This window comes from Choloepus didactylus, chromosome 2 (genome assembly GCF_015220235.1).
Source record: "Choloepus didactylus isolate mChoDid1 chromosome 2, mChoDid1.pri, whole genome shotgun sequence".
Taxonomy (NCBI): domain Eukaryota; kingdom Metazoa; phylum Chordata; class Mammalia; order Pilosa; family Megalonychidae; genus Choloepus; species Choloepus didactylus.
The window spans coordinates 35,081,969-35,101,006 of record NC_051308.1 but is presented as its reverse complement, the minus strand read 5'-3'; the positions used below and the strand labels follow the sequence as shown (position 1 = coordinate 35,101,006).

The window sequence follows — 19,038 nt, the reverse complement described above, 5'->3', positions numbered from 1 at the left end:
AGCAGGCTGATGTTATCTACCTAAAGCAGTACCACCCTTCTGCCCATTTATTCTGGGCCATACCTGCCTCTCTTTATGTTAATTTTTCTCATAATATTTACCACTAACTATAAGTGTTTTATTTATGTGTTCAGTTGTCCCTTGATGGCGGAGACCTCGCTTGTTTTATTCACCTCTGTATCTGCAGTGCCCTGAGCACTATATCCTTGTCATTCGATGTTACATCTTGGCTGTTACATCTTGGCTGTACGCTCCCTTGAGGCTGGGCTTGGGGCTGCATGCTCACTATTGTTCCCAGCACTTGGAATGGTGCCTGACATGCAGTAGGTGCTCAATAAATACTTGAATAGAGAAATGAATGGCAGTGAGTAGACAAAGGCATCAACAGCAAGGGGCCCAGGATTACCATGGAAAGGGCCCCTCTCTCTCCTTGACTTCCTCAGCTGCGTGACCGAGAGCAATCTGCTTCACGCAGGGCCCTGATTTCCCCCTGTAGAGTAAGACACCTCCAGGCCTGAGCGGTGCTGCCCTGCCCTGCGCACACGAGGTGCACCAGGTTCTCAAAGCCGGCACTTCAGTTACTCAGAAGAGCTCACTGGGGCTTCACAACCAGATAGGGTTAGAAGTAAAACACTTTAGTTTTTTTCCTTTGGCTTTTGTTTTTTTAGATTATCCTTTTTTCTCTCTGAATTGTGAAGAGGCAGTTGGATTTCTTTCTGCCAAATAGATAAAGGGGTATATTTTTGGTGCAGATAATTCCTTGGCCTGGCAGCATTAACCTGCAGACTTTTGTAATTGTAGGGTGCATGCCCCCCATCCCCCTTGGTATGGTGGGGCACCCCTTAGAACACATACTCTTAATGCATGTTTAATGCTTGCATCCCGTTTGTTTTAGTTTGCTGAAGTTGCCAAAACGCAATATTCCAGAAATGGACAGGGTTTTAACAATGGGATTTATTAGTTGATAAATTTACAGTTCTGAAGCCATGAAAATGTCCAAAGCAAGGCATCGTTAGACAATACCTGGACCCTGAAGACAGGCTGCTGACAATCCTCAGCTCCAGTCTGCTCATGGCCAGGGACATGGCACGTCTGCTGGTCTCTCCCGAGTTTCGAGTTTCGTAGCTTTCAGTTTCTGGCTTCTCCATCTGTGGCTTTCTTTTGCAGCTTCTGTCTTTATCTCTGTCTGCTTTCTCTCTTAACTTCTGGGTATTTCTCTGAACTTCACCCTCTTATAAAAGGATTCTAGTAAGAGGATTAAGACCCACCTGGGGCACACTGCAACTGAAATGACCTGATTGAAAGGCCACACCGCAATAGGTCCACCCCCACAGGAATGGACTACCTTTAAAAATGTGATCCTTTCTGGGGTCCATAAAACCTCCAAACCATCACACCATTGGAAACATTTAGCTCACGTGCCCAGAGGTCCTATGTTCACACTGGGGCCCTCATATTTATGAAGATAATCTTTTCTCAGGCACTGAGTATTTTCTAGCATAATCTGGGAACCCTGGACACAGACATCGTGTAAGCCTGCAGCAGCTGGTGGAATAAAGAATCCGCGGCTCCCCGCAACCCCCAGGGACCTGCCCTGCAATTGCTGTAAAGAATAACAACCACAATAATCATACTGATGAGAATAATAGGCACTTAGAGAAATCACATCTTTTATCCAAGGGACACAATATGCTCTCCTAACAAATGTTTTGTCAAACATTGTAGGAACTGGTAGGGGGAGTAGTGGGGGCGGGGGTGGGGGGTGGGGGAAGAAATGCTGTAGGGATGGGAGTGACAAAGAGGCCCAAGGGTGTTGTCTGGCTTTGAATGGTCCCTCTTTTGAGGGCCAGTCTGAGTTCTTCAGGAACTCCCACTAATGCCTTCTTTTGCCTTTCTTTTTGCATGCAGCATGATCTACACTTTAGTGAGCTCTTAACTCAAAGACCCTGCACACTTCATCAGAGTCTGGGACGGGAGAAGACCACTTGTGCTGGAGATTGGAGGAGGGACCCAGAGTGGGGATGTGTGAGAACGAGCCCCAGCAGGCAGCGGGACTGAATCGGAATGGAAATCATGCAGCCAGCGGGCTGAATTAGCTATGCGCTGATTTTGCCACTGCCTTGTGTATTGTAGCCTTTGGCGTCCCAAATCCCACTCACGGTTGTCTCTCCCTTCTGAGCATCGGGGGCAGGGGACTGGGCGACAAAAACTAACCCTCTCCTGAGAGATGATTACTGGATCCCCTTCACAAGCAGCGACCTGTAAATTCGCACTGAGTTTCCAGATTGTGGGAGTAGAGGCAAGAAGGCTGGAGGGTGCCTGCTAAGCAAATGAATGGCCCATCAAAGGCCTGGTGACGTCGCGGGCTACCCAAGACTCGTGTGTTTTCTCCAAGCTGTGGCCATGCTCATCACCGTGAATAGGAAGGACTGGAAGGTGTGCAGGATTTGCCTTCAGCTGCAGCTAGCCCTGCGTTTATTTTCATGCACTGCTTCATGAGAGTCAGGCTTAGTGACATCGTGAACTGGGTTTGGGACAGTATGTTGATAATGAGTTATGTCCAAACTCACAGGGATAAGTTGGGGAGGGAGGATTGTAGGAAAAAATTTTTTTTTCTTTAAAAAAAATGTTTGTAACATGCCCACAGTGTTAGTTTAGCACTTCAAGTGTGTATTCTTCTGTTGCTATCCAAAACCATCGTAGTCATTTAATGCAAATCAGCTGATCGACGCCAGTCAAAACTACCTTCTTTTAAAGATCCCAAAACAGTTCCGAGCCCAGAAAATCCTGTGGAGTGGTTGTTTTCTACTGTGGGCATCTGGCAGCCAGGAAGTGAGACAACATAATTATAACTTCATTTTATGATGCTGCATCATTTCTGCTGTTTAGTTCAATGTGAGGACGTTTGCTTATTTAGAATTTTCCATTTGATATTCTCTCCTTTTTGGGTGGAAGTTGTGCTGGAGGTTGTAAATAATGACAAAGCTAAGATTGTATTATGTTTAAATTGGGCACAATGATTTTGACCTTATTCCCCAAACTTCCCTTCTTCCCCAAACTTCCCTTCTTCCCTACAGTTTGACACACACAGGCTATTGATATATGTACCAAGCTCCCGTCTGAAACCTGTGACTCAGGTTTATGAATGGTGTTTGTGAAACATGTCGTGTGCTCTGTTTAAAACGCAGAGACAACTCGAGTGTCTCACCTAACTAACTGTCTCATCACGCCCCATTACAGATTGGATTTGTCTCCATATGGTTGGTAAACTGGTAGGTAGAAAAAGCAGAGTTTCTAAAAGGCATTTAGCTTCTAAAAATTCTACAGAAAACAAAATGCAGATTTGTGCTCTGAGGCTGATGGCGTAAAAACAGCAAAGTGGAGACAATATTTAGGGGAGAAGGCTTCTCCTCGGCCGATGCCCATTCTCCTGACTAGGTCGCTAATGTTGGGGGTGGGTAGTGACCCTCAGAGCTTATCCCTGTCTTTGGCTTCATTCCCAAGAGGGCTGGTTACGTCCAGCCGGAGAAGCAAGCCCTGGGTTCCTGGCAGCATACAGCACATCTAACCCCACAGCCCTCTTGCAAATGCAACAGAATGGAGAGGGTAAATGGTCCATGCCACGTCTCAAATGAAGCTGTTAAGTTTGTTTTTATGCTTTGCTTTATTTCAAAAAGATTTGGAGTATCTTAAAATAACAAACCTGAGTACATGGAAATAGAAATCTGAACTCTCACAAAGGGGAAATACCCAGATACCGAATCCCTGAGCTACTCTGGTTACCATGGTTGAGCATTAAATTTGATACTGTTTTTATTAGTAGGAAATAATAACCATTCACATTTACATATAGCTTTGCATTTTAAAGATTGCAGTCATATACATTCTTCTTGTTTGATTCTCCTCACAATCTTTTGAAGTTGATACTGTTATTTTTCCCATTCTGTGAATTAGGCAGTGCAGTTCAGAGAGGCTAAGTGACTTGCCCATAGTCACACAGCAGTAGTAGACCTGCCTTTGGACCCAGGTCTTCTGACTTTAAAACCCTATGTCTTTTCCATCATACCTGAAAGCTAGCAAAGTATGTTAGGTCCCTGTTAAATTGTACTTGTAGCATTAACTTTCTGAGAAAAAGAGAGGATTTTAAAACTAGAGCTTTAAAAGAAATGATTGGGTGGCCTGGTTTTCTTTCCCTTCATGTGCTAGCCCTCAGACTTGCTTTACTGTGGGAGGTTCTTCTCTAAGGTGGTCCTTTAAAAGCTTTAAAAGCTGGAAGTGCCTCTTAGGTAGCTCTTATCTTTATGAAAGAGAAATCATCCACTTATTTTCCTCCCACAATTTGTGACTGGGAAATAATTCTAGTAGGTCTGCTGGCAGTTCAACCAATTTTCAACTCCTGGGAGAAGATAATCATTATGATAAAAATGAGAGTAATGGCCACAGTTTATGGAGCATGTGCTGTGTTAAGTGCTTTACACCTGTGATCTCCCCAACCTCACGATGATCTTACAAAGCAGTCAGATAGTCTTATCTCCACTTTACTGATGAGGAAACCTGGGAGACTCACAGAAGGTGAGACTTCTCTAGGTGGTCTGGTCCCAGTATAAGGGCTCAGTACAATAAGACATTGTTTTACACAAATGCAACATGCGAAATTCAGTTATACGTGATTGGCAATCAATCAATCAATAAAGGCAGAGAGAATTTAAAATTTTTTAAATTATTTCTATGATTAATTTTGTTTATTTATTGTTCCTAGAGCATTTATTTGCCTTATTTATAAAAATATTTGATAGTTATCCTCATGTAAGAAATACTTATTAAATAATGGGGTTCATTATTATGTGCTATTTTCAACTTATGCCAAGGGTCTTGGAACATAATGGTCACCTAAAATGAGGTCCTGCTGTACTACCAATGTGACCAAATTCTATACACTTCATGTACTTTTTTTTGATCCTCTTAATAACACCATGAGTTAGATATTATCTCTGTTCTGTAGATGAGGAAACCCTGAGAAGGTGAGTCTCTTGCAGAGATCCACCATTAGTAAGGGTATGTACAGCAGCAGCTGGGCTTTAAACCCAGGGCTGCCTCTTTTCACATGATTTTGCCAGCTTCAATTTCTTTGTCTCTCATTGTTTAACCTGGAGAAATCACCCAAGGGAAGAAGGAGGGTGAAGCAGGAGAAACGGCACCTGGATAAATCGCAAAGTGAATATTACCCTTGCGCCATAGAATGCTCGCCCTGCCAAGTATGGGTGTGAGATTCTCAGGGGACACAGGTATCATCTGGAGGTGGTATTGGTGAATTGGTCTCATTCTCTTAGGCACAACCATAGGCCTTGTGTGTGGCGTGGTTGTGCCCAAAGAGTCAGAGTGTGACTCGGGGCAGTTACTTAAGCTGACTTTCACTTTACTAAAGCAAGGAGAATAATAGCACCCACTTTACAGGCTTGTTATGAAGATTGAGTGAGTTCGTATTTGCAAAGAACTTAGAACAGAGTCCTGCACCTGATGAGCACTCTGCAGCCGTAGTGGGGTGAGTCTTCCCACGCCATCCTTACTCGGCCTTGTAAGGTCACTTGGAAAGAGGGAAAGCCACTGGCCACGTGGAAGGGAGTGCAGATTCCCGAATGCAGCTGTCCTCCAGAGGCCTCTTTCCATTCTATAATCTCCTATGTGGAGGTCCTGGCACCTCATTTCAATGCCACATTTTCTAGCCAATAATGGTAACAATTGCTGTTGAATACTTACACAGTCTGGGCATTGCAAAGAACTTGACCTGCATTGTTTCATTTAACCCTCACAATGATCTGATGAAGTAGGAACTATTGCTGTCCCTAATTTATAGTTGAAAATACTAAATCTTATAGTGGGTAAGCAAATAAGCCAAGGCCAAAATTGCTAGTAAATAATGGAACCTAGACTTGAACCCAAGTCTTTTTGACTCCAGGGCCTTAACCATGTTTGCATCCTTAAAAGGTTGACACAGTATAGGGAGGGTATGGTGGCTTGAACTGTGTACCTCAGTTTGGGCCCACATTCTGGCGGGTGTGGACCCACTGCAAATAAGATCTCTTCAAGTTGTTACATTGGTTAAGGTGTGACCCAACTGAATCATGTTGGGTTTAATATGGATTATTGGAGTTCTTTATTGGCAGAGTGCAAGTCAGATGGGACAGAGATGCCATTGGGATCAGCCAGAAGCTGGAAGTCAACAGAACCTGGAAGAGAAAGGAGAAGACACCTCCATGTGTATTTCTACCTGATGGAAAAGCCAAGGAACCCCAGAGATTGCCAGCCAGCCAGAAGATACCGACACCCTGGGAGGAAGCAAGCCTTCTAGCCTCTGTAACCATGAGCCAATAAATTCCTGTTGTTAAGCCAACCCGTTGTATGGTATTTATTTTAGCAGCTAGGAGACAAAAACAGATGGGGCATAAGAAGAAGAGAAAGGGGGATGATGAAGCACCAGGAGTTGCTACCCCAGAAGTGTGACTCTGCTGACTTCACCTGTTTCACAGCAAGCAATCTAGTACAAACAACTTTGTAATCAGAAGGATTTGGGTGACATGATCTTGCGCAGCAGCTTTCTCATCTGTGAAATAGGGGTAATAATACCTCCCTTTGATGTTGCTGTGATAATTAAATTATGTTCTAGAGCTTGAAGCAGAGGACTTTCTCGTAAAGGGCGCTCAACAAATCTTGGTCCTCAGCCCTCTTCTCCACCTCCCTCCATTCACAGTGTGAAGGGAGGATTACATAGGAAAAAACTTCTCATAGTGACATATGGCAACACTCAATGAATCTTAGCTTCCTCCTTTTCCTGGTGTTGGACCATCCCAGGCATGCAGAATGGGTAACAGAGCTCAACCCTCTCAAGAAAATCTCCCTTATGCTTCCTATTTTTAGATTTGATAATCGCAGCAATGTTGAATAAAGTTGTCACCATTATGACAGTTTTGTTCTCCTACTTAAGAGATGAATATAGCCAGTAATTGTTTGACAACAATTAATTGCACTCATACTGCATCATTATGCATATCCATTTCATAATCGGCTCTTTTCTTGGAATGGGGCTGCTGTACTCCAAAACTGTGCTCTGGTATATGACTCTTTTGGCAGAGCCTTCCCCAGATCTCTCAGCTGCCTGTCCGAGCAGAGAAGCAGGACCTCTTGGGGCTGCCTCTGCTTCCTGAGGCCCCAGCAGAAGGCTGTAATCACTGTAGCATGTTCGAGGAGGTATTCCAGAAGGTGCCATGGGAGGGTGCCTCATCCCAGGCAGAGGAGAGAATGAGCTGAACAGAGGAGTGGTTTTTAGGGACACAACAGGCATTGCTAGGGCAAGATGGAGGCATGTTTTAGCTTTTCCCTGGGTTAGGAGCAGGGAGCAGTCTCTCCTTCCTGCCCGGATCTCTGTTTGGGATGCAAGTACCTTGCACAGCTGTATTTGCAGAGGAAGAAGACCTTAGTGCTGACACCTTAGATTGGGTTTCAGTTACTGCCCATGATCCAGAAATAGAAGCCAGATCAAACAACACTCAAATTGTATTTTCTGCCTTTGCTCTCATCCACTCTGTAGTCATTTCTGACCCATCCCCTCCCCCTGCTCCCACTGTCCTCTGCCCCCCATTACATTGTGCCCAGATATCTCTGGGTGTCCCAGGAATGTCTCCCTGTGCTGTGAATTTGACCTCTTGGCCAGCGTGTGATGTCCTCATTTCCTTCCATCCCATTTAGTGGGGTGCTAGAGCTGGCTCGTACAGGCTTTTGAAGAGCCAGCTGAAACTTTTTAGGGATCTTACTAAATAGTTGTTAAGCACAGTCATTCTTAAAAATTGTTATATAACTTGCAGTTAAAGTATATTAAAAACAAAGGTAACTGTTGAAACTCGTCACTCCCTAATTATTTTACTACACTTTCTGTTATCTACACTTTCGAGGGTATATCTACCATCTGTGGTGGAAATACTATATGTTGGTGTATTACTGTGCACCTTCACATTCAGTGATGTCCATCAGTAGTTTGAAATCAGCCATGGTGGGAACATTTGCACCACAGGAACTGGTGAATGTTACAAATCATGTCCCCGCCACCACCCCCCTTCACACACACACTGAAGTGCTGGCTATTAAACATTTATGGGCACACTCCGGCCCCCCGTCCGGCACACTATGTGGCTGCACTGTGGGAGTTAGTGCCCAGAATGGCAGCTGGGCAGCCAGTGCCACCAAGGGCAGCACGGCCATCGCTGACGCCGCAGCAGCGGTCTGAGGCTGGACGCCAGCACCCAGTGATTCTGCCACTGACCCCACAGCAGGGACACCGGGGTGCTGCCACATGGGCTCTTTATGTGCCCTAGAGATGATAGAAAAGAAGCCTATTAAATTTTTATGCACTGCAGGACACGGGGTGGTGAGAAGGCTGGAGAGGGAGGGAGACATTGATCTCGGGACGATCTGGAAAGCTGAACAGAGAAAGGGAAAGGAGCAATAGTCATTGACGTTATATTATGTGCAAAGCCTGGTTCTAGACACTTTGCAGTGTTATCCCACTTATCCTTGAGACCACTTTTATGAGGTGGGTAATATAGCAGAAGTGCAGTCTGTGTCGACCCCAGGATTCAGACAAAAACACAGGTCCAATTGTATGGGGACCTTGGGAGCCTCCCGGAGAGGGACTCTTCCTAAAGGAAGAATGAAGGTGCCAAAGTTAGTTCAAGGGCAATGAGGCTAAGGTCAAATTATAAAAGTATTTTCATGCTCAGCTGAGAAAGGTTTAGTTTTATTGTCTCCAAGCCCAAGCCCCTTATCTTCTAACTGCATTCTCTCTGCCAGACAAGCCAGTGTCTTCACTGGGCTCCAGGGAAAACTCAGGGAAACCCCGGGGCAGACACCTAACTTGGTTTAGAGACGCAGCACTCTGAGGAGGTTGTTTTGTTTCCTGGAGTCTGACTACCTGACAGCCCCTGGAGAGAGACTTAAATGTCACCGCAGTGTTTCTGTTCAAACATCATGCAGGGGTCTGAGCAGGAAACCCTGTCCTTTTCACAAATGCTTGGCACATCAGAAACACAACATCACCTTTCTGGCAAGAATATGTTTCTGATATTTTACAGCAGAGGAAGTATGGAAAATCAGAGCCCAGTTAAATATCAGTCCCCACATTAAATTCTAATGAAACTTGTCCATCAGCCTCCCGTGCCTGGGGCAGTCTGTTCTGACTACAGCAATGAAAACACAGAGCAGCTCTAGCGGCTTCGGGGGAAATTTTGTCCATTGATGGCTTCACAGAACCGAAACTCATGGTCCTGTTCTTGTTTTCCTATAGCTAAATTGAGAATAAGTTTGATGCTGGGGTATATTTCTGGACTCTACAAGATAGAGCCCTCTCTGTGAGCTGGAGATCACAATATGGACAAGAAGCTGCCCAGTAGATGATCCACAAGATCTGCAAGGGATGGCTCAGAACCTTGAACCCTGGGTGACTGATCTTTAAAAACAACCGTTCTTTGTTTTTAAGTAATATTTCAGGAATGGATTAAAATATTTCAGTGCAGAAGTGACAGCAGCAGCTCTAGCCATAACCACTTCTAGGTAAAAATAAGAAAATGAGGCCAGATCACATTCTTCTGACACTTAGGTCTGGGTTGCTGGGAAACCCCAATTTTAGCTTTCCATCTTCTTAGTTTGGAGAGGCCTGATCCATGCCAGACCCAGAGCTTCAATGTCTGTTGGATGGTGACCTTTTCCAGGGAACTAAACAGGAAACCAAAGAGTGCTAGTTCATGGAGCAGCACCAGCCTGGAAGGTGGAAGGTAATCCTGAAAGGGGTGCCACGGGGCTTTGCACTTAACCCTAGGCTGTTCAACCTTCACTACCAGTGACTTTCTTAGGAAGACAACTGATCAATTCTGGAATGACACAAAGCTACAAAGGACTAAATAAGGACAGAAAGAGGAGATTTTTAAAATATCACAAGCCCAGACTCACTATACAAAATATAAGAGGGGTGAATAGAAGGTTTTGAGATTGGGCTAAAAAAAAGTCAGCAACAAAATACAGAAGAGGAGTAGTGTGCCAGGGGCTAGTGGTGGGTAGTGGGTTTTAAATGACTCTAAGCTGATTTTGAGCCAACAGTGTGATCCACCTGCCCAAAAGCTATGGCAGTGTCTGGCCTTGTCTTAGTTTCCTGTGGTTGCCTTAACCAGTTACCACAAAGTGGGTGGCTTAATGCAACGAAAATGTATTGTCTCACAATTCTAGAGTCTACAAATCTGAATGCAATGTGTTAGTGGGGCTGTGCTTCCTCTGAAACCTGTAGGGAGGGAATCCTTCCTTGCTTCTTTCTAACTTCCAGTGGTTTGCTAACAATCATTGGAATTCTTGGCTTGTAGCTGCAGCACTCCAATCTTTGCCTCTATCTTCACATATCCATCTTCTCCCCATATCTGTGTCTCTGTGCTCAAATTTCCCTCTTCTTATAAGGACACCAGTCATATTGGATTATTTCAGTATGACTTAAGCTTAACTTAACTTAAACAACAACCTTGTTTCCAAATAAGGCCACATCCAGAGGAACTAATGGTTAGGCTTTCAGCATATATTTTGGGGAATTTAATTCAACCTAGTCCTCATTATAAAAAGTCAAGAATGAAGTGATAGAAGATGGCTCTAGTTTGCAGTCATGTGGTTTAGGAGGGGCATTGAGAAATTTGTGCCCAGAGAAGAACGGCTGGATTTCATCTCATAAGACTGGGCGGGGAAGCTTCATGAAGACTGTCCAAGAATTGAAGTCTGCCTTGCGACAGAGGGAAGAGGGCAGAGACTGGGTAAAAGCAGTCCCTTCCCCAGCCCCTGCCCCTTCATATGGTAGAGGAACCATCATTTCCTAATGAAAGTTCTGGAGAGGTGTCAGGTGAAAGGAGTGTTCTGTAGTCAGATAAGTGTGGGAATTGCTGCTATAAACAAATAAGGGGGCTTTCTAAAACCTATCTCAGCAGGGAAACTTTAGTCACTGAACATCTAGAGGGTCAAAGCTTTCACAGCATTTTCTGTGAAATGCAGCATAGAGACTTGGCTGAGGAAGGAGGGGAGCAGAGCTTTCTGGGGATTGATTGTAGAATCTTCATTATGTGAGTAATGTCTCTTCATACCCTCTTGGTGCATGTGTGGTTACCATGCCTCAACTTCTGAACCAAATTTTGTGTGGAAAGATTTGATCCTGCCCCTTTAAGGGAGACTACAGTAGATAAACCCTGAATAAACCCTTAAGTTTATTTCTGGCTCATGTCATAGTACAGTGCAGGGGCTCCAGGTCAGGCAGCCTTCCGTGAGCTCATTCAAAGATCCAGGTCCTTTCCGTGTTGCAGCTCCACCCCCTCGAAGTCCTTAGTGTTCTCTCCATTCTGGCAAGAGATAGGAAAAGAGCAGGGAGGATCATGTGACAGGGTCAGGGTTGGAGATGATGCACATCACTTCTGCTAACTTTCCTTTGCTCAGAAGTTATTCACATGACCATACCCACCTGCATGAAAAATTGGGAAACATAGTCTGGGTGTGTTCCCAGAAGGAAAACAAAACAGACTTTGGTGAACATGTGACAGCCTCCACCACAGATTGTTGACGTTGACATGTCACTTAGTCATTGAGGTGAGAGGTTTAGAAGGTAGTAGGATACAGTGGTCCAGGGCTGAAGAGAGAGCTCTTGGCTAGAGCTATACATTTATGAATCATTGCCTTATAGGCAATGAAAGGAAAAAAGAAAACAGAGAAGAATTCTAATGCTTTTTTTGTTTAATTTTCACCTTTAGGGATTGCCTTTTAGAACCTCATTAGCAGTAGGGGGATGTTGGGAGGAAGGAGATATTGAACAAGAAGTTGCTGAATACCATCCCCTTTGCATCAGAAACAGCAGCTCGTCTACACACACACACACACACACACACACACACACACACACACACACACACACTTTAGTAATCTGGCCCCTCCAGGCTCCTGCCTCCTAAGCTTCTGTGCCGGTTTGAATGCATTATATCCCCCAAAACGCCATTATCTTTGATGCAATCTTGTGTGAGCAGACATATTAGTATTGATTAGATTGTAATTCTTTGAGTGTTTCCATGGAGATGCGACCCACCCAACTGTGGGTCTTCAGAGTGGATAATTTCCATGGAGGTGTTGGCCCTGCCCATTCGGTGTGGGCCTTGATTGGTTTACTGGAGCATTATATAAGCTCAGGCAGAAGGAGCAAGCTTGCTACAGCCAAGAGGGACACTTTGAAGAATGCACAGGAGCTGAGAGAGGAGCTTCAGCTTACAGAGACATTTTGGAGATGGCCTTTAAAGCAGACTTTTGCTCCAGAGAAGCTAAGAGAGGACAAACACCCCCAAGAGCAACCAAGAGTGACATTTTTGAGGAGCTGAAGCTTAGAGAGGAATGTCCTGGGAAAAAGCCATTTTGAAAGCAGAACTCTGAAGCAGATGCCAGCCACGTGCCTTCCCAGCTAACAGAGGTTTTCCAGATGCCATTGGCCGTTCTTCAGTGAGGGTACCCAATGGTTGACGCCTCATCTTGGACACTTTATGGCCTTAAGACTAACTTTGTAGGCAAATAAACCCCCTTTCTAAAAGCCAAGCAGTTTGTGGTATTTTGCATGAGCAGCATCAGCAAACTGGAACAACTTCCATCGGGAAGGAAGAGGAGTACCAGCCTAGTCGGAGAGAAGAGTGAAGGAATGGCAGGGTGAATAAAGGAGAGAGGAAATCAGTCTACCATATTAAGGATATGACAGTCTTCCCTTAAGCCATTAAAGTCTCCTTGCCAGTTAATTTCATTTCGAATGAAGTTGAAAGGTGTTCTGATAGGCTTCATTATCTCTGCAAATAATTCATAAATTCAGATGAACTCAGAACTAAGACATAGCATGTTGGAGGTTTTCAAGGTCTGCCAAGGTGATAATTACCAGGATTGAACTGGCGCTGTTCGTTGGTATTGGAATGATCTCCTTTTTATTGAAACTTTTGTGTGATTAGAAAAAAAGTCAGCTCAATTGAGATAAGCTGCAACAGCCGACACATTTCTTCAGCAGAGGCCAACAGAGCAGATGTGTGTGGAGATGGCAGAGACTTTGTAGCTGATTTAGCACTTCACAAGCGGTGGTCTCTCACATCTCACCAATACCAAGAGAAGTTCAGATATGCAGAGAAGGATGGCAGGTTCAGTTCCAGAATCCTGGAGCAACTTGAGAAAATGACTCAGAATACATTTAGCAGCACAAGGAAGCCCTTTTGTAGTTGTTCTTGCTTTGCTCAGACTGGAGATGCATTGGTGCATTAGCTGATTGTACCCATTTTGCAATCTATTATGCCAGAAATAGATGACAGAAAGTGAAAATAAAACATCAATGTTTGTCTGGTGGACTAGAAGGAAAGACTGTATTTTTTATAAGCAGTAAAGCATCGCTTTATGGTAAGTATTTTACTTAAGCTGATAGAATATTTTCTTCAACCCTGAAATATGTGTAAGCTTTTGAAGGTAAGCACATGAGCTTCAGGATGACCATAATAGTGAATGGAAAGATAGAGTGCAAGTTCATTCATCTATTTATTAACTCATTGCTTTCGTTTGCTAAAGCTGGTAGAATGCAATATATCAGAAATGGATTGGTTTTTACAATGGGGATTTATTAACTTAAAATTTACAGATCTAAGGCCATGAAAATGTCCCAATTAAGGCATCAACAGGATGATACCTGGACTTTGAAGACTGGCTGCTGGCATGTAGGGTTCCTCTGTCAGATAGCAAGGCACATGGCTGGCGTCTGCTAGTCCTGTGCTCCCAGTTATGTTGCTTTCAACTTCTGGTCCCAGTGGCCTCCTCTGAGCTTCTGTGGGTCCTCTCTTAGCTCTCTAGGGCTTTTCTCTCCAAACTCTCTGGTTGTTTCTCTCTCTGAGCTGGATTTTTTCTGTCTTTTAATCTCATAAAGGACTCCAGTAAAGGATTAAGACCCTCCTTAAATTGGGTGGGTCACATAGCAATTGAAATAATCGCATCAAAAGTTTCCATCCAAAATTGGTCTGTACTCAGAGGAATGGATTAAAAGAACATGGCATTTTCTGGTGTGCTTCAAACCAGCACACACTCATATCATTTACTTGCTCACTCACTCATTCATTTATTCAATAAAAGTTCATGAAATCTGTGCCATAAGCAACATTGAGTACACAAGGATGAATCAGACGAAACAGCTGCTCTTATCCCTCAAGGAGTGCATGTCTACATCTCTGCCTTCATCTCCATCCATCCATCCATCAGTCCATCTGTCTGTCCACCCATTCTCCCCACGATGGCCACTGGGACCTCAGTGGCCCTCAGAGATTCAGATGAACCTCAAACCCCTAATATCATAGATCTGGGAAACCCCAAAGCCTCCCCATTGTTTCTCTGGGTGCCTGAGCTTTTATTCTCTTCCCCATCTCTGCCTCTGTGCTTTTGTAGACACTCCTCACTCCACCATGGGTACAAAGGCTTGCCCCTTCACTGGCTTCTACGTCTCTACTTCTCTCATCTCAATTATTTTCTGAGTTTAGTTTACTTAAGATGGGGGTGGGGGAGGGAAGAGTCATATCAAGGAGCCTTGGCCTGATTCACACCTTTTCTCACTCTTCCTATGTTTCTCCTCCAGGTAAACCAACATGACGTACAACTCTCCCCACCCCACCCCCACGTACACACACGCTACAGTCTCATGCTGAATAAAACACGTCCTGGAGGCTCAACTTTTACCTCAAATCAGTTGGTTAAAAAACAATTTTGTAAATAAAATCTTCCTAAAAGGAGTTCTGGAGAGGAAATGGAGGTTTTTTTTTTTCCCTCTCTACTATGTATTATTTATCTGTGTATCTTCAATCTTAAAGCCCAGTCTTAAGGCATCACATTGATAGATGAATGAGTGTGATGGGAGATAGATGATTGACAGATAGATAGTTCACACACCTTAAAACTGCAGTCATCTTTTATATACATTAGAAAAGGAAAATTAAAATTTCAAAAATTATGTGTTTGAATTTTATTTCTTAAGCTAATTTTTAAATTTTAAAATATTAATTTTTTTATTAGAGAAGTTGTAGGTTTAAAAAAACATCATGCAGAAAATACAGAGTTTCCATACACACACACCCCCCACCACAGTTTTCTCTATTATTAACACTTTGCATTGGTGTGGTAACTATTACAATTGATGAAACAAAATTATTATAATTACAGTATTAACAATAGTCCATAGTTTGCATTAGGGTTTACTGTTTGTGTTGTATTGTCTGTCCTATGGTTTTTTTTAAAATTTTTATTCTAGTAACATATATACAATTCAACATATCTCTTCTAACCACATTCAAATATATAATTCAGTGCTATTAATTATGTTCACAATATTGTGCTACCATTACCACCATCCAGTACAAAACTTTTCCATCACCCCACACAGAAACTGTACAATTTAAGCATTAACTCCCCATTCCCTACACCCACCCCAGCCCTGGTAACCTATATTCTGGTTTCTAACTACGAATTTGCTTACTCTAATTACTTCATATCAGTGTGATCATGCAATATTTGTCCTTTTATGTCAAGCCAACCCCCCCCTTTTCTTTAAATTCAGTTTTATTGAGATATATTCCCATGCCATACAGTCATCCATGGTGTACAATCAACTGTTCACAGTACCACCTTATAGTTATGCATTCATCACCCTGTTTTAGTTTGCTAATGCTGCAGAATGCAAAACACCAGAGATGGACTGGCTTTTATAAAAAGGGGGTTTATTTGGCTATACAGTTACAGTCTTAAGGCCATAAAGTGTCCAAGGTAACACATCAGTAATCAGGTACCTTCACTGGAGGATGGCAAATGGCGTCCGGAAAACCTCTGTCAGCTGGGAAGGCACAAGGCTGGCATCTGCTCCAAAGTTCTGGTTTCAAAATGGCTTTCTCCCAGGACATTCCTCTCTAGCAAGCTTGCTCTTCTTCAAAACGTCACTCACACCTGCACTCCGTTCAGTCTCTTTCAGTCAGCATGTTTTATATGGCTCCACTGATCAAGGCCCACCCTGAATGGGCAGGGCCACGCCTCCATGGGAGTATCCCACCAGAGTCACCACCCACAGCTGGGTGGGGCACATTCCAAGCAAATCTAATCAGTACCAAAGTCTGTCCCACAAGACTACATCAAAGATAATGGCGTTTGGGGGACAAAATGCATTTGAACCGGCACACACCCCAATCTATTTTTGAACATTTTCCTTACACCAGAAAGAAACAGAATAAGAATAAAAAATAAAAGTAAAAAAGAACACCCAAATCATCCCCCTCCATCCCATCCTATTTTTCATTTAGGTTTTGTCCCCTTTTTCTACCCATCCACCCATACACTGGATAAAGGGAGTGCAATCCAAAGGGTTTTCACAATCACACTGTCATCCTTCATAACCTACGTTGTTACACAATCGTCTTCAAGAGTCAAGGCCACTGGGTTGGAGTTTGGTAGTTTCAGGTATTTACTTCTACTGATTCCAATATATTACAGCCTAAAAAGTGTTATCTATATAGTGTGTAAGAATGTCCACCAGAGTGACCTCTTGACTCCATTTGAAATCTCTCAGCCACTGAAGCTTTATTTCGTCTCATTTTGCATCCCCCTTTTGGTCAAGAAGATGTTCTCAATCCCACCATGCTGGGTCCAGATTCATCCCCAGGAGTCATATCCTGTATTGCCAGGGAGATTTACACCCCTGGGAGTCAGGTCCCATGCAGGGGGGAGGGCAGCGAGATTACCCGCCAAGGTAAACCAACCTCTTTTTGATGGTCTCAGATTAGAGTCCAGATATCTCTACAGCCCTGGCTGTCAATCATATTTGCAATGTTGAAAAATAAGTATCTAGGCTTGAAATCATGGACTACAAGTTACAGAAGTGCACTCAATCTTAGTTGTCTATTGCTGTGTAACAAATTACCTTCCGACTTAGTTGCATAAAATGATACACATTTATTATCTCTCAATTTCTGAAGGTCAGGAATCTGGAAATAGCTCAGGATCAGTCCAGATGTTGGCAGGGGCTGCTGTCATCTGAAGGCTGCATGGGACTGGAGGATCTACTTCCAAGATGGTGCCCTCATGTGGCTGTTGGCTGGAGGCCTCAGTGTCTATAATGTGGGGCTCTTCTCATAGCATGACAGTTGCTTCCACAGAGTGATCTAAAAGAGAGAGGGAGAAATCACAGTGTATTTTATTATCTAGTCTCAGAGGTGGGAGGGGACTCCTCATGAGCATAAAGCCCAGGAGGGGCTCACTGGGGGCAGTTTTGGAGGCTGCTACCACAGTGTATTTACTTAAGGGCACCATTTTATGAACATCCAAGAGCAAGAAACCAATGGAACGGGAACTGGGCAGATAGGAAGGAGTGGTCCCTTTCATCCCTGCTTCTTTCTGTTTCCTTTCTTTCTCCTAGTGCTCATGGCTTAACATGGCCACTTCAGGCCCCAACTTCACATACTTTTTGGTTGAAGCATTAACAACAACAAAGATGGGATATTTTACAAGAGGCTAATGTTATTTAATGGCTAACATTTCTTGACTAGCTATGTTTTATGAACTATGCTAAGTGCATTATATAGTGATTACATTTAATTAAAAAATCATACGCCCATATTACAAAAGAGGAAGCAGAGTAAGTGATGTGTTCATGGTTACATGGTGGTTTCTGTGCCACTGACTTCAAATTTCTTTGCTGGTCACTATCAATTAGATATTCATATGTGGCCAGGAAGACAGATGTTATAGACAAAGTGCTGCCCGGTGTGAAGCTGTGGGCATAACATATTAAGCTAAATGGAAAAATTAAGCATGGCAGGAAAATTGATTAGCACATCTGCTTAAACAACCATTTTGTTAAATCTACGACTTTGTCTTAATTGCCACCATTAGTAAATAGAAATCTACTTGTACAGTGTGCAGACAGTAGCTAAAAGCATTGCAAATACTATAAAAGATGAGTTTCCTCAGAATATCAGCAGTTTATGTGTGCTGCTCCTTTTTCATATTAAATTTTGCCATCTCATGGCTCACCTCACAGCTGCTGAAGAGCAGGAGGATTTTTAAAGGCAACAAAAGTAAATATCCTAGCAGAAGGCCCTATGGTGGCACTAGGGTTCAAGACTCCTAGCAGCGCCGTGCCCCGAAGCCCCTTTTCTCCCCAAGTCACAGGATGTGATGACTAGGCTTTCCATCAGTCTGAGAGGTGGGAGCAGGGGGTCACTGATCTTCCAAGGTCCATGCAGATTAGAGAAGGGTGCTGCTCAGCAGGTGGAGGGGAGAATCGATAGGCTCAGGGCCAGGGGACCACGCAGAGGAGCATCATCATCCAAAGGGTTGTGATTTTCCTGAGTCATCAGGGATGTTTTTAGCATTCAGCAGAGTGACTCGGTGTGTAAATGCGTAGTGGATGTGAACTTCACTCCCTAACAGTTGAGTTTAAACTATGCCACATTTCTTTCTCTAAAGCAAATGAAATCTGTTCTGAGCCATGTCAGTCATTGTTGAGGCACCTTTTCCCACAGAAATGTGGGATCAGACAGGGTGGGAGGGCCTGGATCTTTGATCTGTGGTCACCCCATCACGCCATTGTTCCTTCTGCTACCAGATGATGCTGTCTAACAGGGGTCTTCCCGCATCAGGCTAGCACTGGGCCCTGTGCAGACATGGGGGACCTCTCCAAGGGATGTCCACCTACCCCAACTTCAGGGTAGCATCTCACAGCTGGTTCCAATTCTGACACCTGAGTTGGCCACATTTCTATGAAACTGCTCTACACTCCCACACACTTGGTAGAAAATTTGATCTCAATCATGTTGGGGGATTCTTTGCCCTCCTGAGTAATTCAGCTGTCCCAGGATCTTTTGCAGGTTTGCAGCCAACTATTGCTCATGGCCCATTGGAGGTGGGAGGCACCACCATTTCTATGCTAAGTCAGGGCCT

At 43.8% G+C, this 19,038-nt stretch overlaps 1 protein-coding gene across 3 annotated transcripts in view; it reads left to right on the top strand.

Moving 5' to 3' along the window:
- CNIH3 (cornichon family AMPA receptor auxiliary protein 3) overlaps window positions 1-6,445 on the top strand; it is a 122,780-nt gene extending 116,335 nt beyond the window's left edge. For 2 of the 3 annotated variants that reach the window (XM_037822981.1, XM_037822966.1), the window contains exon 6: window positions 1,909-6,444. In XM_037822981.1, coding sequence (XP_037678909.1) covers window positions 1,909-1,936 — 28 coding nt within the window. In that variant the 3' untranslated portion in view covers window positions 1,937-6,444. Of the gene's footprint in view, window positions 1-1,908 lie in introns of all 3 variants that reach the window. The other variant, XR_005214801.1, reaches the window with a different exon arrangement.
- The last annotated feature ends 12,593 nt before the right edge of the window (window positions 6,446-19,038 follow it).